At 44.7% G+C, this 25,278-nt stretch overlaps 1 protein-coding gene across 1 annotated transcript in view; it reads left to right on the top strand.

Annotated features, from left to right (window-relative positions):
• Positions 1-6,118: 6,118 nt before the first annotated feature.
• IL31RA (interleukin 31 receptor A) overlaps positions 6,119-25,278 on the top strand; it is a 53,720-nt gene continuing 34,560 nt past the window's right edge. The window contains exons 1-4 of the mRNA XM_017344724.4: positions 6,119-6,188; positions 11,252-11,369; positions 15,616-15,797; positions 21,627-21,778. Coding sequence (XP_017200213.3) covers positions 6,131-6,188; positions 11,252-11,369; positions 15,616-15,797; positions 21,627-21,778 — 510 coding nt within the window. The 5' untranslated portion in view covers positions 6,119-6,130. The remainder of the gene's footprint in view (positions 6,189-11,251; positions 11,370-15,615; positions 15,798-21,626; positions 21,779-25,278) is intronic.

Here is a 25,278-nt window from a genome sequence, read left to right on the forward strand (position 1 = left end):
GATGCGTACCCACACACAGATCTTCCACTGGTTCACTCTCAGCTGGTCACAACTGCCCAGGTCTGGGCCAGGCTGAAACTAAGAGTCAGGAATTACATCCTGGTCTCCCATAAGGTGGTAGGGTCCCAGATTCTTGGGCCAACTTCTGCTACCTTCTCAGCTGCATTACCAGGAAGCTGGATCAGAAGTGGAACCCTGGGACTCCAACCAACACTCTAATATGAGATGCCAGTGTTGCAAGTGGTGGCTTACCTCACTGTGCCGCAACACCAGCCCCGTGGAGAGTCTTTAAAAATATCTTTATTTGAAAGGGGAAGAGAGAGAGTGAGTTCCATCTGCTGATTGACTCCCCAAATGCCTGCAACAGCCAGGGCTGGGCCAGGCCAGAGCCAGGAGACTAGAACTCATTCTGGGTCTTCCATGGGAGTGGCGGGGATCCACCCACTTGAGCCATCATTTGCTATCTCCCAGGGTGTGTATTAGCAGGAAGTTGAACTTAGAAATGAAACGCAGGTGTCGCAAGTGGTATTTTAACTGCTGTGCCACCATATCTACCCCCGCTCTCAGAGTCCTTTAGTCCAGCGTGGCATTCTCTCAGTATTGTTTGAGAATCCTGGGACGGCGCTAAATGCTGTATTCAATTTCAGTCCCACCAATGTGAGACGGCATATTTCTAGGACTTGACCGCTCTTGAAATTCAGTTACTCACAGCTGCCGTATTTCAACAGTCAAGGCTGCTCTGACCCAGGGATGCAGGGAGTGATTTATGATCTACCCCCCACTGACACCAAGCGCTCTGCAGATTTTTGGGGGGATTTCCTGCGGCCCAGATTTGAAGAGGCTGATTCAGCTCGTTTAAGCCTTCAAGATACCCATATCATGAAATGCATGAGAACCAGCCTTTCTCACGGCTGGAAGGCTCCGGGCCTTTCCTGCCAGGCTAGTCATCGAAGAACACTGCAATCAGAGCCGCAGTGGGGGAGGGTTTGGGTTTTGAGGTGCCTTTCGCCAAGCCTGCGGCGAGGCACTGTGGCTGCCCTGGAGGAGTGTTCAGCTCCAGTGACAAGAAATGCATCATTTCCTCCCATCCGTGGTGCTGGGGACAACTGCTGGCGTCTCGTCTTTTAAACCATCTGTGTTCTGCATTCTAAGCTGACCTCTCTGTTCTGTCCCAAAGTCTTCCATTTAGGACATAATTAGTTGAGTGGCTTCTTGGAACTAAATAAGAATTATTTTCCAGATCCAATGCTCTGAGATCACACTCAGGTTTCTTTGGCTGGGAGTTTCCAGTGAACTCAGCCCTTCGATGGCCCATTTGCCCAAGCACAGATTACTGGGGTCACCTCTGTGCGCAGGTTTTTTTCAGGCAGAATTCAGCTGGACTCACTCATCAGCTTCTGGGAGGCACCTTCCACGGGTTTGCATTCTTTTCCAGCAAGCAGCTGTTTTTGAGGTGGTTCCCCGGAGGGGAGAGGGAAAAGGGAAAAGCCCCTGGAGGATGGGCACACTGGTGGGGGGTCGGGGGATCATTACAGGGGCAACACTTGTTGGCTCCCCTCAATCATTAGCTCCTTTCCTTCAAGGCCCTGCATGCTCACTGCACTGGTATCATTATGGCACTTCCCATGTGATACTGGACATCATTTTTTGAAAGATTGTTTACTTGAAGGGAAGAGTTACACACACACACACACACACACACACACACGGAGAGAGAGGGAGAGAGAGAGAGAAGGAGGGAGGGAGAGAGAAGGAGGGAGGGAAAGAGGGAGGTAGGGAGAGAGGGAGAGAGAATGAAGGAGGGAGGGAGAGAGAAGGAGGGAGGGAGAGAGAGGGAGGGAGAGAGGGAGAGAGAGAGAGAAGGAGGGAGGGAGAGAGGGAGGTAGGGAGAGAGGGAGAGAGAATGAAGGAGGGAGGGAGAGAGAGGGAGGGGAGAGGGAGAGAGACAGAAAATGAGGGAGGGAGAGAGAGGGAGAGGGAGGGAGGGAGAGAGAGGGAAGGAGAGGGAGGGAGAGAGGGAGAGAAAGAGAGAAGGAGGGAGGGAAAGAGGCAGAGAGAGAGAAGGAGGGAGGAAGAGAGAGGGAGGGAGAGAGGGAGGGAGGGAGAGAGAGAAGGAGGGAGGAAGAGAGAGGGAGGGAGGGAGAGAGGGAGAGAGAAGGAGGGAGAGGGAGGGAGGGAGAGAGGGGGAGAGAGAGGGAGAGAAGGAGGGAGAGAGGGAGAGAGAAGGAGGGAGAGGGAGGGAGGGAGAGAGGGAGAGAGAAGGAGGGAGAGGGAGGGAGGGAGAGAAGGGGAGAGAGAGGGAGAGAAGGAGGGAGAGAGGGAGAGAGAAGGAGGGAGAGGGAGGGAGGGAGAGAGGGAGAGAGAAGGAGGGAGAGGGAGGGAGGGAAAGAGGGGGAGAGAGAGGGAGAGAAGGAGGGAGAGAGAGAGAGAGAAGGAGGGAGGGAGGGAGGGAGGGAGATCCTTCCCCATGTGGCTCAGTAGCAGTAACAGTCCGGACTGGGCCAGGCCAAAGCCATAGGCCTGGGACTCCATCTGGTTCTCCCATGTAGCTGGCAGGGGCTTAAGCACTTGGGCCATCCTTCTCTGCTGGGACCCTAACTGGCTTTCTGGTGAGGGACACAGGTGTCATAGACAGTGGCTTAGTCACTGTACCACAACACTTGTCCCATTGGCCATGCTTGTGTCTCTGCAAGGAGACCAGTGATTCTCAACCCCTTTCCTGCTCAGACCCACTTGAAGAATATGACATGGGAGTCATCAGAGACAGTAGCTCCTTCTGGTATTTGTACTTTGTGAAAGCACTGCTGTCATCCTCCCTGTCCTTTGCCATTTCCCCGTGTTAAAAGCCACCCAACTAGAATGAGCTCTTTGAAGTCAGAAACGGCTCCTTTTGTTGCCCATGTGCCCCCTGTGCCCCAGCCCGGGGCTGGCACAGTGCTGAATGACTGAGGGGCTGCTTGCAGTCACCACGTAATTTGTAGGCCAGGGCCAGACTCAGCCTCTTTCTAGAAAGCACACTTCAGCTGCTGCAGGGTTCCCAGCTTTGACTCTGGATAGGATTTAGTACTATTGACTTTATTTTCTTTTTAAAATTTCACCAATATTCTTATCATAAAGAAATCAAGAAATAATTATTAACTTAAAATACTTGTATATTATTTTATTCAATATTTAACATAAGATTTAAAATAGAAAACTACTTGTCATAACTTTACCCTTTGTATACCTAATTGTTCATTTATTCATTTATTGAGACCACCAACATCTTTTTGAAATTATGTATTTATTGGGCTGGCACTGTGATGTAGTGGGTAAAGCCACCACCTGCACGTCCAGAATCCATATGGGCTCTGGTTCGAGTCCCGGCTGCTCCACTTCTGATCCAGCTCTCTGCTATGGTCTGGGAAAGCAGTGGAAGATGGCCCAAGTACTTGGGCCCCTGAACCTGTGTGGGAGACCTGGAAGAAGCTCCTGGCTCCTGGCTTCAGATTGGCACAGTTCTGGCCATTGCAGCCAACTGTGGAATGAACCAGAGGATGGAAGACTCTCTCTCTCTCTCTCTCTCTCTCTGTAACTCTGACTTTCAAATAAATCTTTTAAAAATTATGTATTTATATTTTTTCATTTGAGAGAGAAAGAGCAATCTCACATCTGCCAGTTCACTACCCAAGTGCCCTCAACAGCTGGGGATGGACCAGGCTGATGCCAGAAGCCTGGACCTCAATTAAGGTCTCCCACATGGGTGACAGGAACACAAATATTGAGCCCCCTGGGGTGCTCATTAGCGGGAAGCTGGAATTGGAAGCAGAGCCAGGACTCCAATCCAGGTGCTCTAGTACAGTATTTTAACCACACCAAATGCCTGCCCCAGCGTCCTGGTTTTATAGAATCTTCACAGTTGGACTCCCTTTCTTTCCAATGTGCTCTTGGGACTCATAAATAACATGAACTAATAAAGCCAGAGGCACCTCTTCTGCCTAAGAGATGGAGAAAATTAAGACAACTTCTTGAATAATTGTACACAGAAGAGTGCTATTAGTATTACGATTGATTTTTAAAGACACACAGTCTTTGTCAAAAAATGTTTTTCCTTTTATGTTTTATACTCATTTAAGTCAAAGCAGCTATTTTTATAACTTTTATTTAATGAATATAAATTTCCAAAGTACGACTTATGGATTACAATGGCTTCCCCCCCATAACGTCCCTCCCACCCGCAACCTTCCCCTTTCCCACTGCCTCTCCCCTTCCATTCACATCAAGATTAATTTTCGATTCTCTTAATATACAGAAGATCAGCTTAGTATACATTAAGTAAGGATTTCAACAGTTTGCTCCCACACAGAAACATAAAGTGAAAAATAATAGATGATTTTTTTAATGATGATGAAATCAGATCAGACCTATTGTCATGTTTAATCCCAGTGAGAGTCCAGTTGGGAATTGATAATTTCTTTTTTTTTTTTTTTTTACAGAAGATCAGTTTAGTATGCATTAAGTAAAGATTTCAACAGTTTGCACCCCCATAGAAACACAAAGTGAAATATACTGTTTGAGTACTCGTTATAGCATTAAATCTCAATGTACAGCACATTAAGGACAGAGATCCTACATGAGGAGTAAGTGCACAGTGACTCCTGTTGTTGACTTTACAAATTGACACTCCTGTCTATGGCATCAGTAATCTCCCTATGCTCCAGTCATGAGTTTCCAAGGCTATGGAAGCCCTCTGAGTTCTCCGACTCTTATCTTGTTTAGACAAGGTCATAGTCAAAGTGGAGGTTCTCTCCTCCCTTCAGAGAAAGGTACCTCCTTCTTTGAAGACCTGTTCTTTCCACTGGGATCTCACTCGCAGAGATCTTTTTGCCAGAGTGTCTTGGCTTTCCATGCCTGAAATACTCTCATGGGCTTTTCAGCCAGATCTGAATGGCTTTAGGGCTGATTCTGAGGCCAGAGTGCTATTTAGGACATCTGCCATTCTATGAGTCTGAAAGCAGCTATTTTTTGATGAAAAGCCTACTGCTACTGAGTACTGGGAGGCACGAAGCTTGCTGTGGGGTAGCCGGGCTGTCATTGTTTCCTGGTGGCCTTTGCATTGTTACAGTCCCAGATTCTCTGTGTGCTTTTTCTACCTTAGGCCTTTTTCAATGAGTTAGTTCCAGTTGCTTTGTCTATGAAAAAATGTTATCCATCCAGAAATGCTGCATGTCAATTTTTCCAAGATGATTTATTTTGTCAAGTGTTCTCCCCCCCACCCCGCTTTCTGTCAAATGAAAATGTAGCATCATTTACTTTTTCCTGAAATGAGTTATTGCTTTTACTCCTACACTCTCCCACTCTCTGTGTCGCCTGGGATGAGATGAGGGGTCAGCAGTGTTTCTGCTCTGATTAGCAATCACATTCCTTAAGCGCTGCCCTCAATGCTAAGTCTTCAAGGAAGAAGGAGAGGAGCTCTACCTCTGGATGCTCCCTGCAGGATGGGAAGCCGACAGGTGGACTTCCAGGCACCCTCCTGTGTGACGGATGTGACAGGTGACACTGTGGCACAGACAACGAGCAGTGGAGCTGGGGCACCAGGGAGAGACTGACCACTCACGTCCATGTGGGAATTCAGAGGAGCTTAGCCTTGCATGAGTCTAGAAAATGATTCACTTTCCAGAAAAGGAAGAGAAGAGCATTACTGGCCTGTACAGAACATGGGGAAGGGAAATAGTGTGGTGTGAACCTGCGAGTTGTTCCATTTGGCTGGCCTGCTCAGAGGCAGAGGCAGTGGTCAGGGGATGGCCTCAGATCCTACACACTCATGGTACTTTCTTTCTGGACGATATTCTTGGTGGTCAGTACCCTTCCTATGTTAAACAGAGACTGGATTATGGACAAGAGGAGAGTGTACTGTAATAGCACATCTTTAAAATGCTGACTGGGGTTGATGGAGTAGTCATGAAGGGACCTGTATGATAGTAACCAACAAAATACAGTTCAGTAAAATAGGACCCTTCCTTACCCGTTCTCCCACCAAATCCCCAGAATCTGTTTGGCACTGGAGTAGGGTTGTGGAAAAGCACTGGAAAACTGACTCCTGGCCCGTGACACTTGCAGGTCTCTCCAAGCTTCCTGAGTCAACCTGGGGATGATGTGGACCTGGGCACTGTGGATGCTCCCTTTTCTCTGCAAATGCAGCCTGGCAGGTAGGGCAGCCTGGGCTCTTTGATGAATAATGTGTTCTTACTGCCTCCAGCAGGACACTGCAGCGTGAGGGGACACCTGGGCAGTGGGCATTCACAGATGGGTGTGGTAGGCGGTTTGTGAACACCTGGAGTGTGTGTGTGTGTGTGTGTGTGTGTATTCATGGGTGTTCATGTATACTCTTGCATATGTAAATTTGGTAAGATGACCTATCATATTTTTCAAAAGGCTGTATGATCACCAAAGGCTTTTCTTCATAGTTTGTGTTAATTTCTGTGGTCTCATATGACAAACACATGTAAATGCAAAAATATATAGTTTCACAGTTTCCCGTAAATTCCAAGGATTTAAGAAGAGACGATGAAACACAGTATTTCTGTAGTGTTCCGACTCGAGACTATGAGCCTGCCATCTCTGCAATACCTTGCAGGTCCAAGATTCCTTAATTCAGTCATGTTTTATAGTAAACAAAATGCGAAACCATAGGATAAGTAGGGGGCTGGGCACTGGGAAGGCAGAGAAGGCATCATGTTAGCTTGCTTGGGTCAGCACAACAAAAGTCCACAGACGGAAAAGCTTAAACAGCAGAAAGTCATCGTCTCACAGTTTTGGAGCCTGGAGGTCTAGTCCTCTCTGTCTCTTCACATGGCCATCCCTCTGTACCCACTCGCCCCTGCTGTTTCTCCTTCTGGTAAGGACTCAGGTTGGATTAGGACCCAATCTAATGGCCCCTTCTTTTTTTTCCCACAGTTTGGTCATTTTACTAAATGACATTAAATAGTCTTAAGTTTCAACTACTAAGCAACAGTTAATGGTGGAAACACAGATAATATACTGTCATACTTGAATGCTTGTCTTCAAAAACACAATTCCAGTCCTTATATATATTGGAAAACAACCTTAAAGGAAGAAGTGGCATCTTTCTACAGCACTTAAGATGCTCAATACAACACTGAAAAGCAGTATAACAGAAACAAAGGCAAGGTCTACACAGCTAACAGCTGCCTCGTAACTTCCTCGCCTGTTTAAGGGGCCTGTCTCTGGCTAGAGTCCTGTTCTGAGCTATTGGGGGTTAAAGCTTTAACATATGAGTGATGGGGGGTGGGCACAACTTAGCCCATAGGTCATCAAGAGGGCAGTCATGACCCAGGGATAGTGAGAAAGTCTCTAAGACCTGTGTCCCGGGATGGCCTGCGTGGCAACCCCTGGGGCACACCTGCGGCACTCAGGACTCTCATGGGCTTATGGACAACACTGCAGGCGGGCCTGTGGCTAGACCCATCATGGAGTCTCTCCCAGTCAGCCTCAAATCAACGGCTCTGCTTATGTGTATCCCGGCTCCTGTGGGGCCACCTGTTCCGCAGTTCGTCTTTTTCTATTACCTCTCTGTGGTTTTCTTGCCTCATTCTACACCATGTCCTACAAAAGTGGCTCTAGTTTCCACTGCATTTCCCATCTAAAATATCCTTCCCTTGCCCGCTCAGCTATGCTTTTCCTCTATTTCCAAATAGTTTTTAAAACACTAGCTTCTGAACACCTCCAGAGTGGTATGAGCACAGAAAGGAGACCGGGATTTTGCAGCTTTGGAAAACGCCCTCCTATGTATGGGAAATTCTCAGATAAGCAAGAACCCTCTTCTAATCTTTCTTAAAATGTTTTCCCTAATAATTCTAGAAATAGGGAATATTGTAATGGGTTTTTCATTTTTTTTTCTGCTTTTGAGAGTGTGGAAAAAAGTAGATAGGAACAAGTGACAACTTTAGCCTCAAGTTTTCCACTTTTTAAAAAATAGAAATCTCATTTTTGAACAATTTTCAATTAACAGAAAAAGTGTGAGAGTGCTGCTGAGTTTCTCTATGCCCCATATCCCCTTTCCTCCATGGGTGACATCTTACCCTACCCCAGTACCTTTCCCAAGATTAAAGGATTGATAGTGACACATTACTATTGATTATATTTAAGACTTTATGTATTTTCTTAGGTTTTCTGGTAATGACTTCTTTTGATTCCAGCATCCAATTCAGGGTGACATAAATGTCATGTCTCCCTACCGTCTTTAAGTCTGCGACAGTTTCTCCATCTTTCCTTATTTGTAATGACCCTGACAGTGTTGAGTATTGGCCAGTATTCCTGGATTTGGGGGTGGAAAATGGTGCCCTTCATTGCTCTGTCACAACTTTACACAATGGTTGGGACAGTCTTCTGGTGGGAAATTTAATCAAACTTAACATAGGCACACTGGCTGCCAATACGGGGAAAGACAGGGCAGCAGATGCGGAGGTCTTACCCAGTAGGCTTTAGCAGGTCCAGTGTGGAAAACCTCCAGAAAGCTGAACTGGAAACAGTAAAGTAAAACAATGAAGTAGAATGATTGTATAAGACCAAGAATATTCTGAAGAGACAGGGAAATGACTCTTGTTTCTTTGTTCTGTAGCTAAGAATCAACTTTGAATCTTGCTAAGACTGAGTGCAATGAGTATTAGTGAAGATTGGGGGATGGGTTACTACTGTATGATTATTTGTAAGAACATAATCAAAGGACTAAAGTCAGAGTTATGTGTATGCACACACACATTTGCCAATATCATGCTGTTAGAATACCACAGTTATACAAGTATTGGCATATATTAATACCATGCGAATACACATACTCATCTATCCTAACACACACCCTACACACCATTTTCCCCAATCCCCCACCTTCTTGCACACACCACAGATACAGTATACACTACAGACACCATACACAGCACACTTACACGTACACACTGCCATTATCTATTAGCTGATTGGTATGGAAGTCATTCTTGGGACATCATTGGCTGACCCTTAGTTCACCTTCCTGTGGGGTTTTGCATGCTGCCTGCCCTTGGCAATGTGAAGTACTGGGTCTGTTAATATTCTACTTATTGACCCAAAGAATCCTCAGGGAGAATTTCCAACTGTGTGGGCCCTTTGAGGAATATGTGCATGCTGTAGCCTCTAATCTCTGTGCGGTATGTGGTATTATTTGGATCAAGTCCGCTAGACTTTGGCCTTCTTAAGCATTTAGACTTGGCGATCACCCACTTTGTCATGATTTTTAGCACTCAGATAGCCAACATAGAAAGTCTTTAACTAAAATGCTGACTTATGACACAAGAATAGCAAGGCTCAAGTGCAGGAGTTGGAGGAAGGCAGCTCTTTTGGAAATAACTCGAAATGTGGATACAGCCTGGAGGCTTCTAGCTCTCCCTATCTCCCTTGTTATCTTCCTCAGGGGCTCCTCTACCCAGGTGGACAATGCCCATCTCATAGACCAAGTATATGAAAACAAAGGCACAGGTTTGGAGTCTTGAAAATAAAAAATGTCCTTCCTGTTATGAGGTCATACCACCGGCAGAGTTGAAATGTGGACAGCATTATCCAGATGTTCAGAGAAACACAGTATCCTTATTTTCTGTGATCAGCCTGATTGATGTGAGAAGTCTCCTCTCCGCTGGAAGGGCAGACGTGGCAAAGCAGGGCAGGCAGGGAGCAGCATTTAGACTTGTTACGTTGTCTTACTTTCTTCTGTTTTAGCCTCTTTGGGGTAGAAGCTCACTATTCCCAAGTCCCTGGCTCCCTCTCTGCTCCTCCTTAAGATGGTGCCCGGGTTTATGTGACGTCAAGGACTTGAGCAGGGCTCTTGGATCCCTGGGAATAAGTCATGTGTTGCCCTGTGGTCTTCCCTGGACATTCTGGTGTGCTCCAACCCCTCAGCTATGACTGCTGGGGGACGAACTGGCTTCCCTGGGCTTTGGGGCAGCATGCTGGCCCCTACTCCTGAAGTTCTGTAGCCCTCTGTGTATGGGATCTTCTCCCTCCTGGTCAAGTCCAGTCTCACAGTTTTGTCCCTACCCCACACCTTCAGGCAGACAGAAATTTCAGGATACCTGTATGCTACACTCACCTGTAATGGGGCTCACTGCAGAGCAACCTCAGGGCGACCTCCTGGCAGTTCGGACTCCCTGCCATACTGGAGCTGGTGCTGGGTGGCACATGAGGCTTCTGATGAAAGGCTTGCAACCCCCAAGTTCACCAGCTGAGACAGACTACAGCATGGCGGCTCTGTCACCCTCGTTGGCATGTTTGTCCCCCTCTGTCAAGAACACTGACACCTGGGTTCTTTGCCCAACTTTCCGTTCATTCCCTAGTCCTGCCCCATCATCCATATTTCACCTGCTAGAAGTGAGGAGTTTGTTCTTGCTGCCGCTCTGGTAAGGACTTCTGGGAAATATGTAAGGAGAACTTAAACTGCCTTCCTGTCTCACAAATACCTGTGTCTTAAGACTGTGGTCTCACCAAGGCTCAGAAAGAGAAGTTAGCTTGAACCTCAGAACTGAATAATGCCCTCAGTCTAAAACTGATATTATTTCTTAACTTTGTGTGTGTGTGCATGTGTGTATGTGTGTGTACGTGTGTGTGTGCATGTGTGTGTATGTGCATGTGTGTGTGTACATGTGTGTGTGTGTGTGTGTGTAAGAACCTCTTGGTCTTTTGGTGAAGCCTGTGGAACACTTAAAGTAAACATCTGCGTGGATCTGGGGAGCCACCTTCTGTTCAGACCCTCAGGATGGGGAACTATTGGCAGCAATATTTTTAAGATATAAAAATACAACTGAAAGTGCTTCCCAGATTTCCTCTGTTATACGATCTTCTGGGAAAAGAAAATTGCTGATGCGTAAGATTGAAGTATGAGATAGTTCAGGATTTTCTACTTTTCTTTCCCACTCAAGTCGTTTACTACCATTTTGTCTAGAATGATTCTATCATTTGATGCTTTACTTAGGAGTTCGCTATACTTAACATTTCTCTGGTAGTCCAGTTATTTTTGCCATCCAAATATTGATTTTGAGTAAGAATGTAAAAAGTGTTTTTGAAAAAGTGGAAATCTGGCTCTTCAAAGGGAATGATTAAAGAAATGGAGTAGGAATCTTTCCATGAATTAGGAAAACACACCCAGCAACTAACCAATAAATATGGCTTTTGATGAGCCTATATTCATTAAAATGTTTAATGTGACAATGTTTTGTGATTTTTTTAGCTCTGCCAGCTAAGCCTGAGAACATTTCTTGTGTCTACTACTATATGAAAAATTTAACTTGCACATGGAGTCCAGAGAGAGAAATCAACCACACCAACTACACAGTTACGAGAATGTAGTAAGTAGGAGAGCTTTTGTGTTATCAGGGGAGACAGAGGGAGGAGGCAAAGGTTCTGGACTCTTTCTGGAGTCAAAGCACTCATAGGGTAAAACAACCTCAGTTACATCTTGTGAGTAAACACTGGGTGGACTTTGGCTACCTGCAGCCATACTGAGAGGGTCTGCAGCTACCGAGAATGGGAGACGTGGCCACGCTGTACCTGCCTCCCAGAGCTGCCTGATCGGCCGGAGCGGTGCCCATAAGCACACTGGAGGATACTGTGTTCAACTCCATCCCTCTTCCTTCCAGGATGAGTTATCAAAACTGTTCATTCTTCCTGGATACAGACTTTGCAGGGCCATGAACTCAGAACTAAGAGGCGACTTACTTCAATCTGTTTTGGATTTGCCATGTAACCCAGGTCACAAAGTCTTCCACCAGGACAGATTCCCAAATTTTCCTCACTGCTGCAAGCATGCTTTCTTCTTCTTCTTTTTTTTTTTTTGGTTCAAAAAAATGTGTATTTATTTTGAAATTTTTAAAATATTTATCCATTCATTTGAAGAGTTACAGAGAGAGAGACAGAGGTCTTCCATCTGCTGGTTCACGCCACAGATGGTCGTGATGGCCAGGGCTTGGCCAGACTGAAGGCAGAAGCCAGGAGCTTCTTCCGGGTCTCCCACATGGGTTCAGGAGCCAAGTACTCAGGCCATCCTCTACTGCTTTCCCAGGCCATTAGCAGGGAGCTGGATCAGAAGTGGAGCAGCTGGGACTAGAACTGGTGTCCATATGGAATGCTGGCACTGCAAGTGGTGGGTTTACCTACTACGTCACAACACTAGCCTTGCAAGCATCTCTTTTTTGTTCTCTTTCTATTAAAATAAAAAAAAATCACAACTTTAAAAGTGTAAATGTAATGAAAAGTTAAATGTTTTATTGTAAGTTTTCTTTTTGAAAATTTGAAAATCACTCGTGGAATCCATCACTTCTTTCTTGTTCCCCTAGAAATAAGGAGCCCAGGCTGGGAACCAGGGTCAAATGATCTTTTGTTTTTCTGTTTGAAAAAAGGAGTCTATTGTCTCAATTTTTTTGTTTTAAACACAAGGTATCATGTTGTAAAGGAAGTCCACTTTGTTTGACAGTGAGAGAAAGGGAAAACGCACACAATATTCTTTGCAGCATGGATTACTGGGCATCAGCTGCTTTAAAATAGGGGTCAGCAAGCATTCTGTGCAGGACAAGACATTAGATAGTTTAGGTTTAGAAGAAGGTCAGTCAGAACTATTCATTCTAACTGCTCTAGATACTCTGGAAACCAATGGGCAATGTAACAAAACCTTATTTATTGACACTGAAACTTGAGTTTCATAGAATTTTCACATGCCACAAAGTATTTATCTTCTTTTTACTTGTATATTTTTAGCCATTTAGCAACATAAAAATAATTTTTAGCCTGTGGACCACTCAAAATAGAGATGGACTATATTTTACTCGCTGGCTAAAGGCCACTCACTCCTGTTTTGGAGAATAAGAATGATAAAGTTCCAATAACCCCCTGTCCAAGTGACTTTAACTCTCAGACTTACTGGTCTAGCCCCAGTGTTGACCAGGAATTTTTTTTAAGATTTATTTTATTTACTTGAAAGAGTTACAGAGACAGAAAGAGAAATGGAGAAAGGTCTTCCATCCACTGGTTCACTCCTCAAATGGCTGCAACAGCTGGAGATGGGCCGATCTGAAGCCAGGAGCCAGGAAATTCTTCCAGATCTCCCACATGCGTTCAGAGGCCCAAAGACTTGGCCCATCCTCCACTGCTTTCCCAGGTGCTGGGAGATGGATTGGAAGTGGAGCAGCCAGGACTTGAACTGGTGGCCATATGGGATGTCAGCACTACAGGCCAGGGCTTTAACCTACAGCCTACTGTGCTACAGTGCTGGCCCCAGTTATAAAATTATCAGTAGAATGAAAACCAGAAACCTTGGTAGGTGTACCCCTATTTCCTCTTACATAGGGATATTTTCACTGCTCCCATCTCTTCTGTGGCTCAGCTGGCCGTGTAGACTGGAAACCTACTGGGTGTGTCTGCCCTGGGGTCACCAGGCCTGCTGTTTTCTAGGACTCCTGCACTGCTGACAATGAGTTTGTGAGTTTATTGCCAAGAACATCTCCTCTAAGCAACATGGAAGGATTTCTCTGTAGTCGGCTCCGAGAGCGCGTTACGCTGGGTCAGTTGGTATAAGTGAAAACCTATAGGGACCCAGAACAATAATTTTCTGTTAGGGGAAGAAAAGGAGGAGTTGTGGATGCCTTCTTGAAGGTGGTAGTGTTTGAGCTGAGACTTAGAAGAGACGAAGAGGTGTGGAAATGGGGGGAGGGGGTCTCTCAAAGGCTACAGCATGAATAGCTGCAGAAATGGGACCAATACCAGAAATAGCACCCAACACTTAGCACTAGGAGCCTGACGTTTGTATTAGCTCATTTCATTCTCATGGCAGATCCATGTGCTAGGCATGTTTCCACCTTGATTTTGCAGCTGAGAGAACTAAGGCACAGAGAAGTTAAGGGACTGTCTCAGGTCACCTGGCTAATAGGGGCAGAGCCAGGAATTAAAGCTCGTCTTCTCCCAGAGCTCATGTTTGTAACCGTGACACACTGCTAACCGTGTAATAGCCTGTGACAGCCCTTGAACTTCTCTCAAGATCCCATGATTTCCGGTGCTCCCTCTCCCCATGCCTGCTATCACTGTCGCCTTGCAGACAGTGTTCCCAGCCTATTCCATCTCCTCCATAATCCTCAGGGCCCCATGGTCTCTAGCTGTGCCTGCCCATCTGATTCCTGCTAATATGAGCACTTGTTTCATTAAGTTACAGCTTAATAGCTTCATCTATCTATCATCTATCTGTTTTAATGAGTTTTCTGAATATATACCAATAATAAAATATTCAACCTGAAAAATATAAAGAATGCAAAATATCCCTCCAAGTCCCACCCAAAAAGGTAATAATTTTAAAATGTTGATGAAGGTCTCTCCAGATGTTGCTATAAATAGGTATATACGTGTTACATATATGTTTATATAACTGTGATCATTCTGTATATGATGTGTACATTAGTGTGCTTTTCATTACTGCTATAAGATACCCAAGGTAGGCTAACTTGACAAATAAAAGGCATTTATGGAGTTCATAGGTTTGGAAGCTGGAAAGTCCTAGATTGGGGAACCCCACAGGTTTAGACTCTGGTGTCATCATTGGGTGTTCATGCCAAGTATGGGAGATTATTATTACCAAGCAGGAAGCCAGAGTGAGTGTGGTCCCACAGTCCCTTCTGAGGGCACACTCCCCATTACCTAAGGATCTTCCACTAGACCTTATCTCTTTAAGGGCCTGCCACCAAACTGAGGACCAAGCCCCAACATTTGGGAGATAAACCATGGCCAAACCATAGCAGTAGGCATCTTGCTTCCTTCACCAACAATAGAGCCTGAACATCTTCCTGTGTCAATAAATACAGATGTATTCAAAAACATCATTTGAAATCCTATTTATGTATGTACTATCCTTTATTTTAGTATTCTTTATTATTTAAAAGTTTTTAAAAAGACTTATTTATTTGAAAGAGTTACAGAGAGAAAAGGAGAGAGAGAGAGAGAGAGAGAGAGAGAGGTCTTCCATCCACTGGTTCACTCTTCAGTTGGCCACAATGGCCGGAGCTGAGCTGATCAGAAGCCAGGAGTCAGGAGCTGCTTCTGGGTCTTCCACATGGGTACAGGGCCATCCTCTGTTGCTTTCCCAGGCATAGTAGCAGGAAACTGGATTGGAAGTGGAGCAGCCAGGACTCCAACTGGGATATCGGTGCTGCAGGACAAGGCTTTAACCCACTGCACCACAGTGCCAGACCCCGTCATTTTTAAATTTGAACATTTCTTTTTTTATCTTTTACTTTTTTAGAGAAAAAATTTACAAGGCTAGACTCTGGAATTTTTAGGGGATTGTTCATTGTTTTTTTCTTGCCAGTAAGAAATCCATTGCCAATGTAGCTTTTAATGGGCTTACAGGCAGGGGTGGGGAGAGGGCCATAGCAACTTAGGGAGTCATGGAGGAGGTAATTTTTACTGACATTTGGAGAAAAGGGCAATCAGATTCTGGACTATACAGTTCTCAAGATAAATCCAGAGTGAAACTAGCAAATACTGCTTGACATATTGAGTGTGGCTATGTTTCCAAACTGTTGTACTCATGTTGGATTGCTTTTTCCTTCAAAGCACATATGCAAAGAAAAAGGAGACTTGCAGGACCAACAGTTCTGCAAGTGAAAATCGGCCTTCGTGTTCTTTCTTTCCTCCAAAAGTGACAAATACAGATTATTTTACTGTTGAAGTGGAAGCAGAAAATGCAGACGGTATAGTGAAATCTTATGTGACAGAGTGGCACACAGACACCATAGGTAAGTGCTATTTAATATTAGAATATGCTCTTTACTGAAGAATTACTGCCTTTTAAAAAAAGAGACATCTATGGATTCAAGTATAGACTCAAACTCCAGCATATAATAGGTGCACATTTTGAATACATAGAAAATTTGTCATCTTAACAAAGGAAGCAAAGGAGGAAAGAAGAGAAGAGGGAGGGAGGAGAGAAGAATTGACCAAATAAGAGAAAATGAATGAGAAGCAAGACTTATCTTGCTGACTGCGATTTCCTCTTGCAATTTGTATCACAAATTGTACTTAAAGGAAGAAAAAGCTCCCCCAACCCAAATCATCACTGTTCTTGAAGGAAACAAATAAAAAAAATTTTAAAAATTGTTTCACTAATTCTATTTTGACCTTTTAAATTCTTCCAAAAATTTACTTCACCATATATATGTGTGTATATATATATTTAAGATTTATTTATTTATTTATTTATTTATTTGAAAGAGCATCAGAGAGAGAGAGAAGAGATCTTTCATCTGCAAGTTCATTTCTCTAATGGTTGCAATAGTCAAAGTTAGGCCAGGCTGAAGCCAGGAGCCAGGAGCCAGGAGCCAGGAACTGCTTCTGGGTCTTCTTCATGGGTGGCAGGAATCCAAGCAATTGGCCCATCTCTGCTGTCTTCCCAGGCACATTAACAGGAAGCTGGATCAGAAGCAGAGAAGCAGGAATTGAACAGTTGCTCTGATCTAGGACACTGCCTTCATAAGCAGCAGTTTAAGCCAGTATGCCACAATGCCAGACCCCAACATATAATTTTTTTTAATGATTTTATTTACTTATTTGAGAGGCAGAGTTACAGAGAGAGGGAGAAACAGAGAGAAAGGTCTTCCATCCACTAGTTTTTTTTTTTTTAACTCAGTTTTCATCCAGCCTGTTTTTTTTTAAATCCGAATAACTTTTATTTAATGAATATAAATTTCCAAAGTACAGAATATGGATTACAATGGCTTCCCCCCAATAACGTCCCTCCAACCCGCAACCCTCCCCTTATCCACTCCCTCTCCCCTTCCATTCACATCAAGATTCATTTTCGATTCTCTTTATATACAGAAGATCAGTTTAGCATACATTAAGTAAAGATTTCAACAGTTTGCTCCCACACAGAAACATAAAGTGAAAAATACTGTTTGAGTACTAGTTATAGCATTAAATCTCAATGTACAGCACATTAAGGACAGAGATCCTACATGAGGAGTAAGTGCACAGTGACTCCTGTTGTTGACTTAACAAATTGACACTCTTGTTTATGGCATCAGTAATCACCCTAGGCTCTTGTCATGAGCTGCCAAGGCTATGGAAGCCCCCTGAGTTCACTGACTCTGATCATATTTAGACAAGGCCATGGTCAAAGTGGAAGTTGTCTCCTCCCTTCAGAGAAAGGTACCTCCTTCTTTGATGACCCATTCTTTTCACTGGGATCTCACTCGAGGAGATCTTTCATTTAGGTTTTTTTTTTTTTTTTTTCCCCAGAGTGTCTTGGCTTTCCATGCCTGAAATACTCTCATGTGCATTTCAGCCAGATCTGCATGCCTTAAGGGCTGATTATGAGGCCAGAGTGCTGTTGGGACATTTGCCATTCTATGGGTCTGCTGTGTATCTCACTTCCCATGTTGGATCATTCTCTCCCCTTTTTGATTCTATCAGCTAGTATTTGCAGACACTATTCTTGTTGATGTGATCCCTTTGGTTCTTAGTCCTATCGTTGTGATCAATTGTGAACAGAAATTGATCACTGGGACTAGTGAGATGGCATTGGTACATGCCACCTCGATGGGATTGAATTGGAATCCCCTGGTATGTTTCTAACTCTACCGTTTGAGGTAAGTCAGCTTGAGCACGTCCCGAATTGCACATCTCTTCCCTCTCTTATTCCCACTCTTATATTTAACAGCGATCACTTTTCAGTTAAGTTTCAGCACTTAAGAAGAATTGTGTATTGATTACAGTATTCAACCAAAAGTATTAAGTAGAACAAACAAAAAAAATACTAAGAGGGATAACATATTAAGCTGCTCATCAACAGTCAGGGTGAGGGCTGATCAAGTCACCATTTCTCCTAGTGTTCATTTCACTTTAACAGGTTTCCTTTTTGGTGCTCAGTTAGTTGTCACCTATCAGGGAGAACATGTGGTATTTGTCCCTTTGGGATTGGCTTATTTCACTCAGCATAATGTTTTCCAAATTCCTAACAGGGATCACTTTTCAGTTAAAATTTAAACACCTAAGAATAATTGTGTGTTAATTACAGAGTTCAACCAACGGTACTAGAACAAAAAAAAGTACTAAAATGGATAAAGTATTACATTGTACATCAACCGTCAGGACAAGAGCTGATCAAGTCACTGTTTCTCATAGTGTCCATTTCACTTCAACAAGTTTCCCCTTTGGTGCTCAGTTAGTTGTCGCCAATCAGGGAGAACATTTTTAAATAATAATAATTTTTAAATAATAGTTTTAGTGAGTTGTAATTCACACATATAAAGCTCACCTTTTTTTTTTTTTTGGACAGGCAGAGTTAGACAGTGAGAGAGAGACAGAGAGAAAGGTCTCCCTTCTGTTGGTTCACCCCCCAAATGGCCGCCACGGCCGGCGCTGCGCCCATCCGAAGCCAGGAGCCAGGTGCTTCCTCCTGGTCTCCCATGCGGGTGCAGGGCCCAAGCACCTGGGCCATCCTCCACCGCACTCCCGGGCCACAGCAGAGAGCTGGCCTGGAAGAAGGGCAACTGGGACAGAATCTGGCACCCCGACCGGGACTAGAACCTGGGGTGCCGGCGCTGCAGGTGGAAGATTAGCCTAGTGAACTGCGGCGCCAGCCTAAAGCTCACTTAAAAAATATAAAATTTTATGGTTTTCAAAATCATTTTCACAAATTTGGGCAAACATCACCAGTGTCTAATTCCAAACATTCTCACAGCTTCATGGAGACTCTGCACGTCCATTAGTGATCAGTCTCTAGTTATTCTTCACTCTTCCCCCAACTCCTGGAAACCACTGATCTATTTTCTGCCCATATAGATTTGCCTATTGGGGACTTTTCATGTAAACGTAAGGATACAATATACAGCCTTTTGCATCTTCCTTTCTTTTTTTTTTTTTTTTTTTTTTTGACAGGCAGAGTGGACAGTGAGAGAGAGAGAGACAGAGACAGAGAGAAAGGTCTTCCTTTTTTCGTTGGTTCACCCCACAGTGGCCGCTGTGGCCAGCACGCTATGGCTAGTGCACTGCACTGATCTGAAGCCAGGAGCCAGGTGCTTCTCCTGGTCTCCCCTGGGGTGCAGGGCCCAAGCACTTGGGCCATCCTCCACTGCACTCCCGGGCCACAGCAGAGAGCTGGACAGGAATAGGGGCAACCGGGACAGAATCCGGAGCCCCAACCGGGTCTAGAACCCAAGGTGCCAGCGCCGCAGGCGGAGGATTAGCCTAGTGAGCCACGGCGCCAGCCTCTTCCTTCTTTCATTTAGCATAATATTTTCAAAGTTCACTCATGTTACAACATGAATTAGGATTTCCTTCCTTTCTACGGCTGCAAATACTATTCCACAGGGTTGCTCTAGCTCATTTCGTTAGCCCAGACATGAGTTGATTGACGTCTGGGTTATTTCTACTTCTTGATTATTGTGATGTTTGCTGCTTTGAAAAATTGTATACAAAGTTTTGTGTGGACGTAAGTTTCAGTTCTCTTAGCTAGACATTGAAACTGCTGAATTACATGGTAACACTATGTTTTACTTTTTGAGTTCCTAATCTTTCACAAAATAGCTGCACCATTTAACATTCCTAGAAGCAATTTGCAAAGATCCTAATTCCTCCAGGTCCTCACCGATACTTGTCGTTGTCTGTCTGTTTTATTATAGCCATCTTAGTGGGTCTGCACTGGTGTCCGTCTCATTTGTGGTTCTGATTTTCATTACGCAGTGACTAAGATGTTGAGCTTCTAGCATGTGCTTTTCGGTCGTTTGTATATCTCCATGGAGAAATTTTCATTCACATCCTTTGCCCAATTTTAATTGACTTGTCTTTTTAGTGTTGAGTTTTAGGAGTTCTTTATATATTCACAGTAAAAGTTCTTTATAAGATATATGACTTGCAAGTATGTTCTCCCTTTCTGTGAATTGTCTTTTTAATTTATCGATGTTGTTCTTTCAAACAGGAAAACAAATGATTTTGATAACATCAGTTTTGTTTAAAAGATATGCAAGGAGCTGGTGTTGTGGCGCAACAGGTTAAGCCACTGTCTATGATGCTGGTGTCTCATGTACGCGCCAGTTTGAGTCCCAGCTGCTTGGCTTCTGATCCAGCTTCCTGCTGATGAGCCTGGGAAAGCAGCAATAGATGGCCCAATTACTATGGCCTCTGCCACTCAGGTGGAAGACCTGGATGGAGTCCTGGGTTCCTAGCCTTGGCCTGTACCAGCTTTGACCTATGTAGCTGTTTGGAGGATTGAACCAGCAGATGGGGTATCTCTGTCTCTTCCTCTCTGTCACTCTGCCTTTCAAACTAACAAATCTTTAAAAAAAAATAAAATAAAATGATGGAGCCAGTGCTGTGGTGTGGTAGGTTAAGCTTCTGCCTGCAGCACTGGCATCTAGTATGAGTGCTGGTTCATGTCCTGGCTGCTCCTCTTCCAATCCAGCTTTCTACTATGGCCTGGGAAAGCAGTGGAAGTTGGCCCAAGTGTTTGGGCTCCTGCACCCACGTGGGAGACCCAGAAGAAGCTCCTGGACCAGCTCCAGCTGTTGTAGGCATTTAGGGAGTGAAACAGAGGATGAAAGACCTAACTCTCTGTCTCTGTCTGTTACTCTACTCTCCAATAAATAAATAAATAAATCTTTTAAAAAAATATGCAACTATATACACAGAAAATAGCCTGGAGGGAAATACACCAAAATGTTAGTAGGTTTATCTCTGGTTGATGGTTTATAGATTATTTTAAGTTTTTCTTTGTGTTTTTTCTGTAGTATAAATTTTTTCTATAATGACCAGATACTAATCCTATAACCAGAAGAACAGCTATTTTCTTTTCCTTTTTAAAAAAATTATTTATTTGAAAGTCAGAGTTACAGAGAGGGAGAGAGAGAGAGAGAGGAAGAGAGAAGTCTTCCATCCGCTGGTTCATTCCCCAATTGGCTGCAATGGCTGGAGCTGCACCGATCTGAAGCCAGGAGCCAGGAGCTTCTTCTGGATCTCCCACACAGGTGCAGGGGCCCAAGGATTTGGGCCATCTTCTACTGCATTCCCAGGCCATAGCAGAGAGCTAGATCAGAAGTGGAACAGCTTGGACTTGAACCCGCGACCATATGGGATGCTGGCACTGCAGGCAGTGGCTTTACCTGCTACGCCACAAGAGCAGCTATTTTCAATGAAAGCAATTTGGGTTTAGAATGTTTGCAGTGTGCAAAGTAAATCAGACATTTTTTTCTAGTGAGTAGTTCTTCATCTAGGATCAACGCAAGGCAGGCCTGGGAGAGGGGAGCAGAGAAGGGCCACAGCCAGTTTCTGCTGCCGTGGTTTCCTTTTACCACCCTCTGCCTGGCACAGGATACTACAAGGTGAATGTGCAGAGAAGTTGCAGAAATCTGTCCTCATTTTATGGGACGTTGCTTGTGGGGAGGTGGGTGAAGTGGCATCCCCTTTGCACTGCCTTCCTGCTTCTGTCTGCATTGAGCAAGCCTAACACGTGCACTGTGTCTCCTTTCCAGGCTTCGTTTGTCTTTCGTGTTTTTCCAAAGTTGGGTGGATGTTATTAGCATTTGCTCATCTTTTTGTGAATATGAAAACCGTACAATTTTTATTTTCAGTGAAAACTGAACCACCTGAGATTTTGAGTGTGAAACCAGTTTTGGGCGTCAAACGAATGCTTCAAGTAAAATGGAAAGCACCTGCACAGGCTCCCGAACCACCCAATTTCTTATACAGACTTCGCTTCTGGGCCATCAATAGTACAAGTCGGGTAAGTTGTGCCATGAAAATGTTGTTAGAGGACCCGAGGAAGAGACTCATTAACAGCTGTCTTCGCGCAGGAATGGCCTTTTCACTTTGTACTTTGAAAACGCAAGAGAGATGATCAGGAGAACTTTGCCCCCCAGCTTCCCATTCAGACCCTCTAGAGAGGAAAGAACAGGGTTCTACCATAGGCGTTCTGCATCCTGAGCCCAGGGATGGGGTGATGACTGGGGTTGGCTGTCACAGAGTCTGTGGTCTGACCATTTTCTTTATTTTCTTTTTGTGAAGTAGAAGACACATTTACAGAAGCAAGCAAACCCTAACTATTGCATGTAACACTTTGTCATGAAGCCAGCACTGGTGCACAAACCACCTGCTTAGCTTTTCCAAGGATTGCCTCTCTTCTCCTCGGAGCTAGCTACTATCCTGATTTTCATGGGAACCACTTCTTTGCTTTTCATATAATTTCACCACTTAAGACTGCATCTATGAAAAATGATAGTTTCAGGGACTATGCTCCTGTTCCTTGGCCAAGGAAGTTCCCAGCAGAAATAGAATCCATATATTTTGTATTTGTGTGTATGTGTGTGTATGTTTGGCTTTTTCTCTCAATAGTGTGCTTTGAAGACTCATTCATGTTTAAAATTTTTTGAAGGATTTATTTATTTGAAAGGCAGAGTTAGAGAGAAAGATGGAGTTAGAGAGAAAGATGGAGATAAAGATGTCTTCACCCACTAGCTCACTCCCCAAATGGCTGCAACAACGGGGGCTGGGCCAAGCTGAAGCCAGAAGCTTCATTCGGGTCTCCCATCATGGGTGACAGGGACTCAAGCACCTGGAACACCCTCTGTTGCTCCCTCAGGTACATCAGTGGGAAGCTGGATCAGAAGTGGAGCACCCAGCACTCAGACCAAACCAGTGCTCATATGGGATGGTGGGGGCTTTACCCACCGTGCCACAATGCCAGCCCCAAGATTCATTCATGTTATATAGGGCTATAGTTTATACATCTTGATTGCTGTATAGTAATCCATGACTTTAATTTGCATTTACTTGAGTTTTAATGAGATTTTCATGTGCTTACTGGACATTTGGATTCCTTCTTTCTGAAGTACTGATTTAAATCCTTCACATTTTTTTTTCTATTGGGTAGTCTGATTTTTTATTTGACATATAGGCATTTCTTTTGTATTCTATTTATGTACTTTTATACAATTTACTTTTATTTTATCTGAGAGGCAGAGAGACTAGAGAGAGACAGAGATCTACTTGCTGGTCTCTCCTCTAGCCTGCAAATGCTTGCAACAGGTGGTGCTGGCCAATTAGTTTCTTGAACTGCCTCCCAGAGTTCTCATTAGTAGAAAGCTGGAGACAGGAGCTAGATCTGCGAATTGTACTCAGGCACTCTGGCGTGGGTTGCAGTTGTCTTAACCACTAAGCAGAATGCCTGTTCCCAAACTCTCCTTTGCGTGTGGCTATGTAAGCAAGTTTCTGCGAGTATACCTAACTACCATGGCATTCATTCAGCCATTTTCCTCTTGCCCAGGGGGAACCATGAGATTCTTCCCCTCGCTGGCACCCACAGGCACTGTGCCCTTTGCACTCTCTCCTCCTCTAGAGCTCTTTCAGAAAAGAATATGTGTCAAGTTTCATTGGTCATTGGATTTTGGCCACTTCTTTCAGTTTCCTTTCTAAACAGCAGTGGGACCATTGTCTTAGAACCAGACTCGTAGAGCATTGGACTCCTTGATTTGTAAGTAAGGGGACCCCTAAGCCAGGCAGTTCCCTGCATAGCACAAGCTCCCCTCCCCTCATATCGTACACGATGGTCTCCGTGAACCAGCGGGACTTCTGGGGTGATCTCCTGGCAAGCAGCCCTTGACTCCTTCTCCGTGTCTGGGCCCAGAGCCAATGCAGGCTCTGGTGTAGGACTCGACAAGAAAACGAAAGTGACTGAAGTTGCTAGACCATGCACAACACTAACAGAGGGCAGCAGGTGTGAACTGCTCCGGCTCGAGGCGTTCTGCACCCGCCTCTTTGACAAGACCTCTGTGTCTATACCCATCTTTTCCTCCTTCCTGCTCTCCTCCAGGATGTGAGTTGGAGGTGGCATGTGCAGCCCCTCACCCTCCTTTCTAGATCCAGCTAAGCTCAACTTAACTTACTCCAACCTTCTGACAGTGGCTCCCACTGTTGATGGAGAAATGTCCAAGTGGTTGACCCTCCGAGACCTGAGCCTCCCAACCCTTCCATCATCTTTTGTCTCACCCCTGGCTCTCTTGTAAATCGGAGTCGCATCGCTTACATCCTGCTTCGTTGTTACTCAGTGCCTCTGCTCCTTTCCCCCCACATTCGTATTTCAGGACTCGGGCCCGAATCTTTTCCTTCTGAGGCCCTGCGCGAGGTGCCCCTCCTCTGTGTGTTTCTGTCATTGCACTTAGCAATGAACACATTTATACTGATCTCTTCCCCTAGTTAAACCAAGTCTCTCAAGTGCAGGGACCTTGGTTTTATCTTCGTGTTCCCTTTGCCTGCCACAAGTCTGTGTTCAATAAGTGTTTGTTTAACTAAACTAAGCCACGTAAAACTTACCCTAAAATTCTAACACACTGATGCAACAAGACCTGTTCTTGTATGAGCTATAGAGTCCTTTCTTGTACCCCAAACTGTTAATTCTTGGAAACTCTCCTGTAAATGAAGCATTGCTGTCCCCAGTTTCATAGATCAGGAAACTGCGGTGTAGAGAGCTTCAGTGACCTGTCAGAGATCACGAAGTTTTTAAGTGGCAAACCTAAGCTCTAAGTTTTTTGATTCTAAATTTATCCTTCTTGTGAGTGTGCCTTCAGCAACCTCCAAACCTTCCTGGAGCTCTGGTCTAAAGGGTTTAAACTTTAATTTTTTTTATTTATTTGACAGGTAGAGTTATAGACAGTGAGAGAGAGACAAAGAGAAAGGTCTTCCTTCCGTTGGCTCACCCCTCAAATGGCCACAACGGCTGGTGCTGTGCCCATCTGAAACCAGGAGCCAGGTGCTTCCTCCTGGTCTCCCATGCAGGTGCAGGGGCCCAAGCACTTAGGCTTTCCTCCATTGCCCTCCCAGGCCACAGCAGAGAGCTGGACTGGAAGAGGAGCAACCGGAACTAGAACCCGGTACCCATATGGGATGCCGGTGCCGCAGGCAGAGGATTAACCAAGTGAGCCATGGCGCTGGCCCCTCAAGGGTTTATACTTAAAAAAAAAGATTCATTTATTTACTTGAAAGGTAGAGTTTATTTATTGAAATTTATTTATTTATTTACTTGAAAGGTAGATTTATTTATTTACTTGAAAGGTAGAGTTACGCACACACACAGAGAGAGAGAGAGAGAGAGAGAGGGAGAGAGAGAGAGAGAGAGATTTTTCACCCACTGGTTCATTCCCCAAATGACCATGAGCCTGGAACTCCTCCTGTGTCTCCCAGCTGGTGCAGGGCCCTAAGCACTTGGGCCATTCTCCATGCTTTCCCAGG

This window comes from Oryctolagus cuniculus, chromosome 14 (genome assembly GCF_051225735.1).
Source record: "Oryctolagus cuniculus isolate XC-2025 breed Fujian yellow rabbit chromosome 14, ASM5122573v1, whole genome shotgun sequence".
NCBI classification, from domain to species: Eukaryota; Metazoa; Chordata; class Mammalia; order Lagomorpha; family Leporidae; genus Oryctolagus; species Oryctolagus cuniculus.